Raw genomic sequence first — 16,352 nt, forward strand, 5'->3', positions numbered from 1 at the left:
CAAAGCAATCTCCGTCTTCCGACTCTGGTTTTTTAATGACACGGTCGCTGATCTCATTAATACACAGCCATCTATTAGATGCAGTGAAATTGGATTACAGGGGCGTGCAGTCGTGCCAGGAGAGAGAGCCTCACAATGTCAGCCAAAGTGTGTCCAATGTCAGTGTTTCACCAAGAAAGAGAAGCTTTTGGTGAGGGCACAAATCTAACAGTTACCTGCTTTTCAGTAGGATGGTAGTGAATGTCTTTTTCACCAGCACTCATTAGGAAATCCTATTAAAAGTAACCACACATTTTTTTTTCTGTGAAACAAAAGAAATCTCTGAATATTTCAAAATATTACCAAACCACAAGTGACAGAGGAGGATTTGCATTTCTTATTAATTTATACGTTTCAAAGCAAAAGCCTGCTCTGTTTAATTTTATGGCTGTGCCTGTAGGACAATTTGATCATTCTGGTGATTTTTAATTAACAATCCTAAGATAAATGTGCGTCCTCTGCTCCTGTTTGTAATGAGACAGGCCTTGGAAATGAGCGAGAGAGTCTGTGCGAGCCGGCGACACTGCTCTTGATTTATACATGAACGCGGTCTGTGGGATGTGAGGAAGGGTGCAGCAGCTTTGGAGAGTGGGTACAGCTCCCCCTCTCCACAGCCGCAATGCAGTGCAATAACTCGCAGCGTTTATCTTTTGGCATCGCACCTCGTAGGATTTCTCTTGACACTTTATTAATCTTCACTTTAATAAGCTGCAGATTTCTGCATACATGAAGAAAAGCCGCCAAGCCTTGTGTGCTTCATTTTTCATTCTTTATTTTTGTGTTTCATATTGCATATTCTCAGCAGTTTATACAGAGCACAGTCATCATTGTCCTAACACTGCAGACTAGAAGAGTGAGACACTCCAGTTCACCTGTAAGGAGAAGCTGCATTAAGGTGCACAACAAGCAAAATTCAAGTCTTCCTTATTTATTCATTTGTAAATATAACATTTGTGTTTCCCTAAATATAAGTTTTCATATTCAATATCTGTGACAATCTTTAGCTAGACATTGGTTTGACATCTCTACCCTTGAAGGCTTGCGTAGGTGCAGCAGGGTCCTCCTGCCCCCATCAGCGGGAATCCTGTTTAAATGCACTTGATATTGATTAAGGGCAGTTGTCACATTCTGATAAAGAGTTTAAGAGCATTCTGCATTCACTACAGTCATACATCAGAAGCATCAGGGGCATATAATGGCCATACGTAGGGAGCGGGGGGGTATTTGCTACAGAAATCACTATTGCTTACATACTGTTACCTGCTTGGCTTTGGGCATTTTATTGCCAATCTGAACTGCTGGGTACATCCAGCTTCTCTTTCTCTTCAGTCACTTTTTGCCCTTTCCTCACCTCACCTCCCTCCATCACAGATCTTTGGCATCTCCTCCTCTAGCCCTGAAATGCAGCATTTTTGTCTTACTTCTTGGGTTTCTCCTCCTTGCTTTCCTTTGACTCAGTGCCAGAAGATTTCTCAGCCTTCTCCGTCTTTGCTCCTTCCTTCACCTCTTTACTCTCTTCTTTACTAGCCTCCTTTTTCTCCTCTGGCTTCTTCTCCTCTTTCTTGCTATCTTTTTTCTCAGGCTCTGCTTTAGGCTTCTCTTCTGGCTTCTTCTCCTCTGTTTTTTTCTCCTCTGGTTTCTTCTCCTCTGGCTTCTTCTCCTCCTTCTTGCTCTCTGTTTTCTCAGGCTCTGCTTTAGCAGCTGGCTTTGCCTCAGGTTCGGCCTTCTCTGATTTAGGAGCAGAGGGCTTCTCCTCCTCCTTGGCAGGGGGAGTACTCTCTTTAGCCTCAGACTTGGGGGCTGGCTTGTCCTCAGCAGGCTTGCTGGGAGTTACAGGTTTTGAAGCCTCTTCCTTTTTTGGTGTTTCCTCTTCTTTGCTTTCTTTCTTTGTTTCAGGTTTGTCCACCTTCTCTGGTTCTTTCTCTTTGGGTTCCTGCTTCTTCTCCTCCTTCACAGGCTGCTCTTTCTCCTTCTTTTCCTCTTTGACAGGCTGAGGCTTCTCTTTTTTCTCCTCTTTTTCCTCTTTTTTAGGGATGTCTTTGGCAGAAAATGGTTTGGCCTTCTCCTTCTCTGGAGACTTTGGTTCAGGGCTCTTGGGAGGAGGAGATTTGGACTCAGGAGACTTGCTGGGTGGGGATTTGGACACGGGTGACTTTGACTCATCTCCTGCAGGAGACTTGGCTGCAGGGGACTTGGCAGGTGATTTGGGCATTGGGGATTTGGCTGCTGGTGATTTGGCTTCTGGTGATTTTTGTGGCGATTTAGATTCTGGTGATTTGACAGTAGGAGATTTAGATTGAGGAGATTTTGAAGGAGGGGAAGCAGCTTTTTCTGGAGATTTGGACTTTTCTTCTTCTTCACCTGCCTTTTCTTCCTCTCCTTTCTCCTCTTCCTCTCCCTCTTCTTCCTTTTCCTCCTCTTTTTCTTCCTCTCCCTCTCCTTCCTGCTTCTCATCTCCTTTTTCCTCACCTTCTTCTTCACCCTCTTCTTCTTTGGTTTCTTCACCCTCTCCTTCCTCTGCTTCTTCTTCATCTTCTTCTTTCTTTTCCTCCTCATCTTCATCTGCTTCCTCTGTCACCTCCGTCACCTGTGTTTCATCTGTCTGTTCCTCTACAATGACTGTATCAGAGATCTCTTCTCCTTTTACTTTCAAGTGGGCAGAGATTCTGCTTTCCAGGTAGGAGTATGGGCCTCCACCTGACACAAAGCGATTCTCCTCTCCCTCCAGTAGTTTCCTGTTTGGAAGACAAGAACACAGAGAATGAAAGTGTTAATCACTTTTAGCATAAAGAAACCAATTTAAAGTTACATTTTTTAGATCCCAACTAACCTGTAAGCAGCAATTTCGATATCCAGAGCCATCTTCACATTCAGAAGCTCCTGGTAATCTTTTAGCTGGCTAGCCATCTCCCATTTTGTAGTTTTTAACTCGTTGTCTAGCTGATTGATGGTTTCCTGCAAAACAAACGTAAACATCCTCTCTGGTCACATATCATTCATCAAGTGTCTGAAAAGAGATTTGCAGTATTGGTGCATTTCTGCTTTTTCTGCATGTCTGTGCTGATGCCTTGCCTGTAGTGAGTTGAGGTCGTCTTGGTGTCTGTCTTCACTCTCTATACGCTGCCTCTCCAGTGACTCCTTGGTTCCTCGAAGAGTCTCCAGCTCAATGGTGCGGCTCTGGAGCTGGCGGCGGTATTCTGCAATCTCTTCCTGGGTTCCACGGATTGCATCCTGGTTAGACCGAGCAGCCTCGGACAGATGCTCCATGCGCACTGTGGAAAAAAACGAATTTTAAAAAGTACATAACATGTTTAGAAATCACTTTTAATTAAGATAATTGCCTGAAACATGACACATATGCATACTTTTAAAAGAAAGGGGAACATTTTGAGTCTAAAGACGTAGGCCTTTTTTTAACTGAAAATATTTAACCATTCCTGCTTTAGAGAACAGACAGTTACTACAAAGATCCTCTGTAACCTTGACACTGTCCAGCTGCCAGTCAATAGTCTGACTCAGCTCCCTCCCGCATCCAAGCATGAATAAACCACTGCTGCAGTCAGCTGGACTCAAAGAAGGTCAATTTGTTTGTACTTTTTACTAGCTGTACCAGGTCAAAATGTACACCTACTGAGAGGGATTGGGTATAGACCAATATGTCCTTTGACATACCCAAAACTACAATGGGCAGGAAACCCTTCTGGGCCTTCAAAGTTGTCAGCAGTGTGTTTATGTAGCACCATAAAAGTCAGAAGGGCTGTGTCTAAGTGCTGCTCACAGTGGCTGTAAGATCATGTCTCACTTATTGCTTTGCTAGTAATTCTATGCATCAGATCTACGTCCAGGTGCTTTTATTAATCACATCAGCCAGGAGAAGATGGCTGTAAAAAGCACGACCGACTGATGAAACATTATCAGCCCGCCGCGACCTTGAAAGGTACTTTTCTACTCGTGGAAGTCCAGGGTCAGATCCATCAGCACAGCAAAAAGAGAAACACGCAGTGAACACCCACTGCTAGCCGGCAAGAGTGCAAATTAATCGTAGTCTCTTCGCTGTGTGCCACCTCACCTCTGCAGGGCTGGCCTTTAATTTTTTTTATATTTTTTTAAAAGGTCACTATGCCGCAACTGCGCAGTCATAGAAAAGGGCACCAACTAAGATAAAAGGCAAATTATTGATATTATTTAAGTGATTATTATTATTTTATGTATTTATTTGCGCATTTCCAAACTGGTTATCTTGCTTCTTTCGCGTAATTCGTCACTTGTAATTTAACCTCTAAAGTTTTCGATGTGATAGATTAATAAATGTTATCAACCAACATTCCAACGTAACAGTCGGAGACGCCTCAAATAAATCCCGATGTGGATCCATGAGGCACACTTCAGCACCACGGACAGCGGACAAACATGACTTTACGCACGGAGAAGACTTTTGATCGTTTCAATAAACTTTCCTCCTCTTTTTTGATCGGACTCACCTTTGAACCACTCCTCGGCGTGCACTGAGGTCTTGGATGCGTGACTGTCCAGCTGCGAGCGGATCTCTCGCAGTGCGGTGGTGACGTCCGCCTTCAGGGTGTCCCGCATGTCGAAGCTCACCTGCGCGCTCTGAATCTGCTCCAAGAGCTCCGCCACTTCTTCCTCGTGGTTCTTCTTAAGAAAAGCGGCCTCCTCTTCCAGCGCACGGAGCTTCTTGTCTAGCTCCAGGCGTACCAGCCGGCACTCCTCGACGTACTTTTTCATAGCGCGAGCGGCAGCCTCCAACTCTTCCCGGTTCCGCGCTTCATCCTCCAGCCTGACCCGCAGGTGCTGGATGTCCTCTTCCAAGTGCTCGTGCTCAACAGCCGCGCGGGCCTTCTCCCCGGTCAGCTGCTGCAGGAGACCCCTGAGGTCACCCAGTTCCCTCTCGTAGTGCTCCCCGACCGAGGCGCGCCCGGCTTGGTTCTGCCGCAGCGCCGCCGCTTCCGCCTCCAGGTTGCGGTTGTGCATCTCCAGGTTGCGCACCTTGTCGATGTAGCCGGCGAACCGGTCGTTCAGAGCTTGCAGGATCTCTTTCTCGCTCTTCCGAGTCATGTCGCCGTTAAAGGTCTCCAAGCTGTCGATTGAGGATGGCTGGCTGTAAGTGAGGCGACGGCGCTGGGAGTGAAAGCCGCTGGAGGACACGGAGGCGGGCCGAGCCTTGCGGTACGAGCTCGGGCCCATGAAGTGATGCTCTACCGTGAAACTCATGTTGGCTGGGCCGGTGAGAACTGACTGCAGTAGGAGGGAGAGCGATCAGCTTTTATAGGAGGGAGGGAAAAGACAGTAGTCAGCACCAAGACACGCTCGTTTTTAAAGAGATACCTTTTCCTCAGAAAACTACCGGCTGCGCAGGAATGGCAAGACGATACTCGCTCCCGTTAGTGTAGGATCCTGATGATAAGTATGTATTTTGAAGGCATTAGAGGTGTTGATGAGGGGATACTTTACTGACGGAACAATCCTAAATATTGGGACTATAACATGCGATATGTTTTTTAAGCATCCAAAACTGCACCTGGAAATATCTAGGCGATGTTTCAAAACAAGATTGTAATATAAATAATTTTAACCATATTCACAAATGTCTGCTTCTGGGTTTCTTTACACAGTTTTAAAAATATATATATTTAAAAACACATGGGAATACTGTGGGCATACATGTGGCTAAAGTCCTGGTGGACCTTCTTTCTAATATGTTTCTTTAATAGGGACAACTCATCTTAATAATAAATACCACTTTAAAATGTAACAAACTGTAAATGATTTTAGCAAATTTGCTCATTTCCATCTGTGACTGATTGTGTGGGTGTCCACTGTGTTCTGCTGATGCTCTCTGTAGCTTCACTGCTGCAGTGTGAGTTTGCAGATCCACAGCCATACCCCCTGGGACTCAACTCAACTGCTGGGCCATTGACAGACTCCTTCTTTTAGTACAGGCACACACACAAAGAGTATTTCCTTCTTTCCCCTTTTCAGAAAGCAGCTTCCCATCACTTAGTTTCTGCTTCTTTTTGAGAGAGCAATTTTAACATGTGCAGAATCTGATTGCAGGTTGAGTGTGTGATGCACACAAATGACACAGAAACCAAAAACAGCAGCATGAGTTACACTGATACAGCATTCACAGAAACCCCAAACAGCTGTCTCTGCTGATCTAAAGAGATGTCTGCTCTGAGAAGAGGAGCAGTTCTGAAGAGCACATACAGCACCTATTGATCACTCAGGGTGAGTGAGTTTATTCTACCTTAAAGGGAAACTGTAGGCCTCACCTTTAATATGAGCAAATATTTGGAAGAATCCACCATTTAGCAGACAGCAGCGATTTCTAATTTTCAGCCATTCTTTGTTATTGTAACATTAATGTCATCAGTTCAGTGACACCCATATATGTGTGACACTTAAGTGCTCTATAGCAGATGTGCTACATTTGTAATGAAACACGCAAAAGTCTCTGTGTGCTTTGCATCACGTCTCACACGTTTGGGGTGGGGTGGTGGGGGTTCTCCAGCATAGGAATTACATGCGTCACAGCCCCTCCATCCACTGGCTGCATGTTTTATAGATGAGGATAATGCAACAGAGATGACAGGATTCTGCTGTGAAAGGCACTTTCTGTAGCGCATGTCAAAATGTAAGTGCACATGAAATATAAGCAGCAGGCCAGATCTGAGGTTTATCAGCAGTTATTGCAGTAACTCAAAACAGTCTGGCCTGAAAGCACGAGTATCTGTTACTTGAAACCAAAAATCTCGTAACAGCTAAACTAAGATATATTGCTTGGAATATGACCTCCAAATAACAGGTCACCTGCAGTCTGTCTCCTGCTTTTGCTTCTCAGAATTAACATAATCCTCTCTCCTGTGCTGGCATAGGTGACTTAATCAGTCACATTTTTCAATATAGCTGAAAGCTTGATGACTGCCACTGCAAAAGCTTTTGATAGAAGAGCACAAAGGATGTTGCCATGTAGCGGCCTTGTCCTTGAAGCGATGGATGGGCAGACAGCAGCAGAGTGAGACAGATACAGAGATGGAAAATAGCAGAATCGATGCAGAGGAAAACGTCAGAAAAAAGTGAAACCTGTCCCAGAGGAATGATATCTTGCATTTGCAGGTGCACTGAGTTTCGGCTGTGGAGTTTCCCTTGTTTCAGAGGGGTATATTTAGACATTTCAGTGATTTGAGACTATCAGAGAACAGAAGAGCTGCAAGGCTGTGTTGGAAGGCAGACAACGAAGAACACAGTCGTCAGGGAACAAGTGGATGCACTGAAGGAGGGATGACAGGGTGTGACTGGAACTGGGGGACAAAACAGGGAGTCACCTTGCGAATGACATCCAGAAAAATGGTAGTCCGAAGTCTAACGGATGAATCAGCTGTAATTCAATTAAGGTTTTAGATAGTGTTTCCTTACATTAGACTTCTGTGTGTTTGAGTATGTGTGCATGCATGTTTATGCATGTAACTGAGGCTGGTGCTTTTTTTCAGAACTACACAGCAGTCATGCAGATAATAAAAAATAGCTTTGTAACTGTGGAAATTTACTGACCATAGAGAAGTAGCTCACAGCTTGATCATGGCTCTGCCAGACCCAGAGATTGAACTTTCTAGAAAGCATCTAAACTTGACTCCGTCACAGCACCACCTGCTGGTCAGTCAGCAGAATGCCGGTGTCGTCCCCACATGTGTCCACAGGGGGCAGCAGAGCCCCGCTGCCACTCAGCCTGTAACGTTTTATTTCCTGTGTTGCTCGCTTCTCTCTGACAAACGAGGGAAAGTTCAAACGAAACCACTCCAGCTTTTTCACCAAACACCGATGTGATGTGTGGTTAAAATGTATCAGCCGCCCTCTTTACTCGAGAAGTGGAGTCAGGAGAACAACGAGTTGGTAAATAAGTGTAAGGTGGGTAAGGCCGGCTAGCAGGTCTACATTTAATCACAGCTCTGCGATTAATTAGCAATACTAACATCAAATAAAACTGTAACTGCGAATAGATTAGATGACTAAAAATCTCATAGTTTAATTCATGTGCTAAAATGTAAAACAGAGCCAGTTTTTCTCCTGACAGACTGAAGTCCTTCTGTGCTGTCTTTTTCTTCAATGATTGTATATTAGCCTCCCTACCGTAACATAATACAGAAATAGAAGAGGTTTGCGTATGTATTAAGGTGTTATACAATTATGTAAAATACTCTACCTGGAGAACAAGTCATGAAGTCTTCTTTATGATATTGTTTTGGATTATTATTGGAGACGATGAACAGCGTTAAGTTACACAAAGCCACTTATACCAAACATAAGAAAGGAGTAGGGGGTATCCCTCATGATGGTAGTTTGCAATGTGAAGTGCGCTCAAAAATACTCTCATGAAGGTATCTGACATAAATTTATCCGACACTGTGGTACATCCTGACCATGGTGTCATTTTGCTTTCACTTGATTGTTTCAGCAGCAGGAGGCAGCTGGAGGTGCTGTGAGCCGAGACCACAGCCAGTCCAGCCTGAGGTGGTGTTCCTCTGAATTTCACAAACTTTTGAGGAAAATCCAAGGTACTATGTGATATATTTGTCACATTTTATTTTTCAAATCATCACAAATGTTAATATTAGACACAGATAATTTAGGTAAATACAAAAAGCATTTTTTAAATGTAAGTGATTAGTTCATTTATTAAGAGCTATTCATTAAAAAAAGCTATCCAAACCTACCCACCTCGGAAAGCTGAGAATAGGTTCACTAGCCACACCCAGGTCTGATTACTGCCAGACCAGCTGAATCAAGAAATCTCTTAAATTAAAACAGTCTGACAAAGTGAAAAGTTCTCAAAAAGCAACACATCATGCCACGACCCCAAGAACCACCCGAGAAACAAATTCACTGACATCCTTCAGTCCGGAAAGGGCTACAAAGCAATTTCCTAAGGATTTAGGATTCCAGTGAACCACAGTAAGAGCCATCATACACAAATGGAGAAAAACTTGGAACAGTGGGGAAACTTCTCAGGAGTGGCCAGGAGGCCAAAATTACTCCAAGAGTGCAGCGACGCCTCATCCAGGAGGTCAGAAAATACCCCAGAACAACATTAAAGAACTGCAGACTTCATATGTCTCAGTTAAGGTCAGAGTTGATGATTCAATAATAAGAAAGAGACTGGACAACAATGGGATCCATAGGAGAGTTCAAGGAGAAAACCACTGCTCAAACACAAAGACTTCTCGATCCCCAAGACAGGAGAATATTTTGTAGGCTGATGAAATGAAAGGTTGAACTTTTTGAAGGTTTAATAAAAAAAACAAACTCAGTTTATCTTTGTCTAATATTGAAATTAGTTTAATGATCTGAAACATGCAAGTGTGACAAATATATATTTGAAAAAGGAAATCATTACACCGTATAATTTACCTCAATGCAGCTTCTTTCTACGCGTCTCTCCTCCACAGGTATTGCTCCTCATGTAGATCACTCGCAGCTGGAGTTGGCAGTGGTGTACAATACGTGTGTATGCTTTACTGCTCAGTCTCAATTTTCAGAAGCTGAGCTGCTCCTCAAAGAAGCCACTGAGCGAGGTAAGCCTCTGTGTGAAAAAATGGCCATATATGATATGATTCAGGAACTAATGCCACAAATCCAAATTTTTGTAAGTTCAGAGATTCTCAAGTGTGAATTTTACAGCCTGCCATTGTTCTTTACAGTGTTACAGGTGACAGGAAATAACGCTGATACTTCTGATCCGCTTGTGCTTTGGAGAGCAGGGCTTAAATCAGCAGGAAACACAGCTTTGCATCCTCATGTTTTGTACCTCCTCTGTCTGCAGTGGGCACTATGGCTGGCCAAATGCCAGCTAGAAAATATAGGGGAATTACAGGTAAGATGATTTTTAGGTTATGTCCACGCCTTTCTACTTTCTTTTTAGTTTTAAACAAACTATAGGATCTATGCATTGATTAGCCACATGAGATGCCTGTTTAACTGCTTTATATGGGAAAAATCACTGTGCTGATTTTGACTTGTTCTTTGTTACCTTGTAGAAATTAAGTCACCTGACACAGAGTTGGTAGAAACTATTTTCCCACAGTTATTTGTTGGATTCATGCTATCCCAGTGTTTTCTGTCACTGCATGTAATACAAACTACATTGATGATACTCCACAGTGTATAAGCATTTAAAGACCTGTGTGCAGTCCCCATCTGTCGAGTGGAGATGGAAGTTTGATCTTGGATTTGTTTTTGTTCAGTTATTGTATTTTTTCATGTCATGCAGGAGCAGATGTCTTCTCTTTGTGAGATAGTATGTGATGGAGTTGGGGATGGCAGTCCAAGCGAGGCAAAAGGAAGGTTGTCAAAGAGTCCTCTGTTGGTGATGGAACTGAAAAGGCTTACCGAATTATTACAGATCTGCACTTCCATTGCTCAAGGTTGGCTACATTCATGCTTTTTAGCAATGTATTTTTGAGGCTCAGTTTTAGTTGTTTCTGCTCCTGCTACCATATTTAATAAGGGACAAGTCATAGTGTAGATTTCTCCTCTCTGCTTTGCAAATTAACATTTCACCTTGGCGATCCCTTGTCAGCAAACTATTATTACATGCTTCCAAAATCAGTATTTGTGACATGTTTAAAGGTTTGTGTGTTGCTAATGTATCTTTTTACACTAGCGACAGCTATGAACACTGATGATGGTGAAATATGACTGTGATGTATTCATAGACTTCCTCTGTGTGACTCCACATGTTTAAAAAAGGTGCAGAAAAGCTGAATGAGGGTCGGAGTTCAGAAGTATTGTCTGATCTACAGGCGGCTTCTGCCCTGCCAGCTACCAGGGCTCTAGTGGCATATACACACCTTCTTTCAGGCTCCTGCCTCGCTCATATGGTATACACATGCACTGTAATCATATAAACAAAAGAGCAGCCTTTAAGCAGTTATCTGAAGTTAGTGTTTGTCTTTCCGATTGTCTCTAGAACCGCCCACAGATGGCACTGCAGTGTTACAAGAGGGCACTCGAGACAGACTCCCGTTGTGTGTGTGCTCTGTACCGAAGCATGCTCATCTATAGACAGCTGGGAAACACACAGGCTGAGATACAGGCTCTTCGCCTACTGCACTCAGTGAGTGATGCACATACACTCTCCATATACAGCCCATACATGCAGACGAGAGAAAGGATGCTGGTAATCCCTGCATGTACATATATTTTTAAGTTAGAAGCCTCACAGATGAAGAGAAAGAAGTTTATTAATATTTTCAGTTAAATTCAGGCCTGCATCAAACATCAGACCTATCTTTTCCCACAGACTTTGATGTTGCCCCTTGCTACAGAGCCCTTTCTGGGAGGTATCCATCCCTTCTCTCCGTCCTTACTCCTCAGTAGCCATTCACTAAGCAGCCTGCTTTCAGTCCCGTCTGCCCTAAGTGTACTTTACAGCCTTGCCCTCAAGTGTGTGCTCAGTGGCAGGTAAGAAGAGCAGCAGGGATGCTAGCTGACCTCTACTCCAACACAGAAAATGGCAATAGAGAGGAGGACAAAAGTATACTTGTATTAACAGTGGAGTGTTGCTGATGTTTCTGCAGGGTTACTGAGGGTGTTGAACATTATCTGGATCTGCTGGCTGCTCTTCACTCAGAGGATCAACATGCAGTAAGAGTGAAAATAATAACAAACAAAATCACAATTCAATTCTCCTTAATGGGTTCAATGACATGTATTTGTTTGCCTCAGGTTGATGCTGAGGTTTCTGTCCTACCCAGGATGCCGGAGCTTTACCTGGAGGCTGGCACTGCCTTGCTCTTTACCCGGCGTCCTGCAGATTGTATGGCGCTCTGCAATGAAGTCATCAGCACGACACTGGAGCTGGTACCAGAGAAAGTGGTGTTGGAAGAGCCAGAGGAAGGAATTGGAGGAGACGCGAGGGGTCTGAGTGTGGAGGGTGAAGATAAGGTGGCGATGCTCCTCTGGGCTGCAGCTGCCTACCTCCTCCAGGGTCACTGCCACGCTCACTTGAAGGACTGGAAACAAGCTGTGACTCATTACACGAGGTGTGAGAGATGAGAGTAATTTTACTTGTTTCAGCGTAATTCAGTTATTAAAACAAAACAAAACACTGCATTCTGTATTACAGGTGCATCAACCTGCTGGTGAAGGTGCACTTAAAAAACAGAGGTGAATACCTTAATGAGTTTATAAATACTTGGGAGACTTTTGCCTTTTTTTCTGTCTTTCTGTTATTTTCTGTATTTTATGGTCGATTACAGATTTCCAACCACAGATCCCTGCTGCAGATGTGAATGTTAAGCATGGGAAAGATCTCTGCACCCTGCAAAGAATGAAGGGGCTTTCACTAGCATGGAGGGGTATCAGCTTCACCCAGATGGACCAGCTGAGAGAGGCGCTGAGGGACCTCCAGCTCAGCCTGCAGGCCTTCCCAGGTATACACGCCACAGCTGTAACTTAATCCTGTGAATAGCAGAAGTTGAAGCTATTTCTGACATTTGATATATCAGCAGTACTCTGTCATTGTAGCTAGCTGGTCATACAAAGAGAAAATAATATAAGTCATAGACTCCTAATCTTATACATCAGTGTATTTAATACTTTTTTTCTTATATGTAACATTTATCACACTGTTCTTCACTATTGGCCCACACTCAGTGACAAATAGGGGACACAAGACAGGTTGTATTGCTCATCATTGTTTTATTTACCATAAAGAAAACTAATAAACATGAGGTATGAGGAGTCAGAAGTATCAGTCATTACATGGATGCACGGATGAGCATTACATGTATGTGCTGATGTTGGCATCGGTGTGAAAGAGGAAACAGACAAAATCTGGAGGTGTCATTCCTAGGAGCTCAGGCCTGCTTAAACCATGTGGAATATGCTACACAGGTGTAAACCAATTATCCCAATGACCCTCTCCACCACTGTCCTCTGCAGGAGGAAACCCTGCAGAGACAAAAAGGGGAGGGGCCATAACACTGTAGACCAGAGGATTGTATTGAGTGTGGATTTGATTTACATGGTATTGTGCTATAACATGTCGTTGTGCTGTATGTGTTGTCTCAGATTATACAGGAGCTGGGCTGTGGTGCGGTGAGGTGCTATGGAGGCTTGGCAGGAAGCACGAGGCAGCAGCTTGCTGGGAAAAGACCTGGAGCCTCACGACTCAGACCTCAGTGGAGTAAGGCTTTCATTCTTGTATTGTTAAATGCCGTCACTACATTTGAAGTTTATAATGTTAACTGCTGTACGTCATACTGTAGAAGATATTTGATCCTATGGTGACTGGAACTCCGGGACACAGTTGGGGAGCATGATAAGGTCAAGGTTAGAGGTCAAGTTTTCTGAATATCTTGTGAACACAACAGCTCGAAAAAGATGTCGCCTAGGTTTTTTTTTTTTTTTTTTTTTTTTTCTTAAAACTAGGTCATTGATGTTTTTATCCAGGAAGGATGTCATACTGGCCTCTCATACTGATATCTTAGCTGCATCTACTGACAGGCACTCGCACCTTGGAATTTGGCAAGTTTTATACAATTCATGCATTTTTTTATTTTATTTTGCAGGTTTCTCAATACCACAGTATAATATGTAGCTATACCAGTGCCACTGTTTCAGTCTTTTGATAAAGTCACATTCAAAGCTTTTCCTCAATTTGCATTCAGTGAATTTTCATAATGTTAATAACCCTTCTGCTGTCAGATTGCTGTAACCACATAGATTTCCAGGCTAGGGCACAACTCGATAGCAGAATCATTTCAACATTAATTTCAATAGATGTGGACATCTTTTAACTCCTATTCACAGCAATATTTATAAAGCATTAGATGTGCTTTATATATCCCATAAGTTGGGAAATTCCTGAGTTACAACAGCCTTCAGTATTTCAAGAAAATCTGAATAATGCATTAAGGTAGAAATGATAGAAAGTTAAATAAAGATAAAGAGGAAAAAAAGAAACTCGGTAGGTAAAAATATAACTGAAAGAAATTTAAATATTTAAATACAGTACAAATGTAAAATGCTTATTATAATAATAATACAACATCACACAACTGCACCACACAATAATAAAATGGCTCAAAATCAATAAAATAAAATGAACCAGTAATGGTGTAAATGTAGTAAGTACATCAAATGTCAGACAGTGTAAAATATGGTGGACGGTTAGATCAGCTAGTCAGATGTATTGTGATCTGGAGATACTGGATGAGCTTTAAAGATTTCCTTTATCTGTGTTTATGGTGAGGACCTAAATTAGCCTGTTTGGAGAAGGTTTTCAGCTGCATGTCCTGTAAATTCTGCAGGGGTGGTCAGGATTATCCGTGGTGGATCACAGTTTGTTAGATAACCTTCTCTACAGCACAGTTTCAGATGTGTCCAAAATACTGCTGTGCCATTTTTTTGTTGCTAGTATACACAAAAAAATGTTACCAGGTAATATAAGGTCAAATGTGTATTAAAGAGTTAGCCTTAACATTGCCATCGCTAGTCCTCTGTGGTTCAGTCAATTTCTCTCGCTATGTGCAAATGTTTTCCGGCTGTTTGTATATTCCTTCCATTCTCATGAAAGCAATTTCTCTCAAATGCCTTGAGGAGATTTCTTCAACTTAGACACAAACGTTTAGTTGGGGTCAAGGATGAGCTAAATAAATCAGGAATTTGTGCTGTAGCTACACAGTGCAGTTTCTCAATAAATTGCACAGGGATTGACACTCCTTCAGGTGTTGGTCTGTAGCTTATTGCTAAAAAAAAGTTGGAGACAAATAAAGTGGCTTAGAAAGCTTAAAGATGAATTAAAATTAAGTGATTACATCTTATGGCTTAATAGAGCATGAATGAAACAGCAACTTCATTGTTGTTGGTTGACAGTCAGTCACAAGGTGACAATTTGTTTGTTCTCGCTCTTGTTGTTTTTTGTTGGAAATTGCATGTAAACAAGAACAAGCACTCAAAAGAGATTTGAGATAATTTCTAATTACACACACAAAGTGGAGTTTGATTTAGCTGGATTGTCAAGCAGGAGTTTAACATACTTGGCCCGACCAGGATGTTATTCCAGTGGTTATCAGAGGTCAGCACTGTCACCTCACAAAATACAAGCTGACAGTTTGGAGGCTCTCTCTCTGGGTATTCTGGCTTCCTCCCACAGACACACATGTTATGTTAATTTGTGATGAAACTAATTTGTGGAAGGTTGTCTGACCTGACCAGGGTCTTCCCTGCCTCTTTCCCTAGGATTGATAGTTTAATCACTTCTCTATATGCAGATACATTAGCTATGCAATGATGACTCTAATCTTTGTCTGTGTTGCAGAAAACTGCCTTTGTACCTACAGGATCCTCAGTCTGGCCCTTTGTTGGACTCTGTGGAGTTGCGCCTTAGAATACAGGAACTTGGCCTTACCTAATCAGACTGGAGACAAAAGAAGAATTACTTGTGACTTAATGAGCTGGATCGATTTTGCTATTGGTTTCATTTCACACGCCATACAAACATGGACCTACAGGGACAATAAAATAAAGCTTACTGTAAGCATTTGAAACTAAGGATGGGCACAGTGTATGTGTATTGTATGCATGAAATGATGGAAGATTAGGGCATGCATTGTTTGGAGTTGCTGAACTGCCTTTAAGAAAGAAAAGTCTGGTGAGGTGATCTAGCCAATAAAGTTCTCTCTACATCAGCAAACCTTTAATATGCTGTACATGCACTGTCAGCTGAATTTTCAAAAACGGTTAAGCAAAAAACAAAACAAAACAATGAGCTACACTGCAGTCCCCCCTCCACACACCATACAGGGAAAAGTATCTGTCATGCCAGTTCCTCCAGTATAATACTCAGCTTAGTTACCATACCACACTCTAGCTGACAACTGTTCCATCAGCATCTCCATTAAGATAAACTGGACATTGATCATTACATGATGGACTGCCTTGATAAATGATGCATACCATATATCAGACTGTGTGATGGCTGGTGTTAAAAAAGTTTGGAATGAGGTGTTGTGGATGGGTTAGCCGACAATCCATTAAGGGAACATAATTTACTTAGGATGTCTTTGATCAAATTTCAAGCTACAAAAATGTATTGCTATCTAACATCTTGTCTCATTTTTTTTTTTTTAAATGTGAATAAATGAAGTATATCCTGTTCTTTTTCTTGGAAAAAATGCATTATTTACCTTGAAAGTGTGTGCATACATGTGTTATCTGTCTTCCATAAATTTAATCTTACACATTTGCTGTTACCAACAGAAAGAGTCAATTTCATATTTTGGTGATTATTC

At 42.4% G+C, this 16,352-nt stretch overlaps 2 protein-coding genes across 5 annotated transcripts; one reads left to right on the plus strand and one right to left on the minus strand.

Annotated features, from left to right (window-relative positions):
- The first annotated feature begins 14 nt into the window (after positions 1–14).
- fancg (FA complementation group G) lies at positions 15–16,218 on the plus strand. 4 transcript variants are annotated; one of them, XM_040019649.1, is made up of 15 exons: positions 15–27; positions 7,841–7,965; positions 8,513–8,612; positions 9,504–9,629; positions 9,756–9,928; positions 10,325–10,478; positions 10,804–10,934; positions 11,024–11,170; positions 11,357–11,517; positions 11,634–11,700; positions 11,782–12,098; positions 12,182–12,222; positions 12,315–12,488; positions 13,129–13,243; positions 15,380–16,218. In XM_040019649.1, the coding sequence occupies exons 2-15, from the start codon at positions 7,897–7,899 to the stop codon at positions 15,471–15,473; spliced, it is 1,869 nt and encodes a 622-aa protein (XP_039875583.1). In that variant the 5' UTR covers positions 15–27; positions 7,841–7,896; the 3' UTR covers positions 15,474–16,218. The 4 variants fall into 4 exon arrangements, with proteins under 4 accessions (XP_039875583.1, XP_039875586.1, XP_039875585.1 ...); XM_040019652.1 differs by lacking the exons at positions 15–27; positions 15,380–16,218 and adding exons at positions 13,326–13,389; positions 13,489–13,571 and having other exon boundaries at positions 7,758–7,965; XM_040019651.1 differs by lacking the exons at positions 15–27; positions 15,380–16,218 and adding an exon at positions 13,326–13,576 and having other exon boundaries at positions 7,758–7,965.
- Positions 792–5,602, minus strand: LOC120726233 (neurofilament heavy polypeptide-like). Its single transcript, XM_040019646.1, has 4 exons — positions 4,521–5,602; positions 3,112–3,311; positions 2,870–2,994; positions 792–2,774 (listed from the first exon to the last, which is right to left on the minus strand). The coding sequence occupies exons 1-4, from the start codon at positions 5,269–5,271 to the stop codon at positions 1,457–1,459; spliced, it is 2,394 nt and encodes a 797-aa protein (XP_039875580.1). The 5' UTR covers positions 5,272–5,602; the 3' UTR covers positions 792–1,456.
- Positions 16,219–16,352: the final 134 nt, after the last annotated feature.

This window comes from Simochromis diagramma, unplaced genomic scaffold (assembly GCF_900408965.1).
Source record: "Simochromis diagramma unplaced genomic scaffold, fSimDia1.1 OVJJ01000822.1, whole genome shotgun sequence".
NCBI lineage: Eukaryota > Metazoa > Chordata > Actinopteri > Cichliformes > Cichlidae > Simochromis > Simochromis diagramma.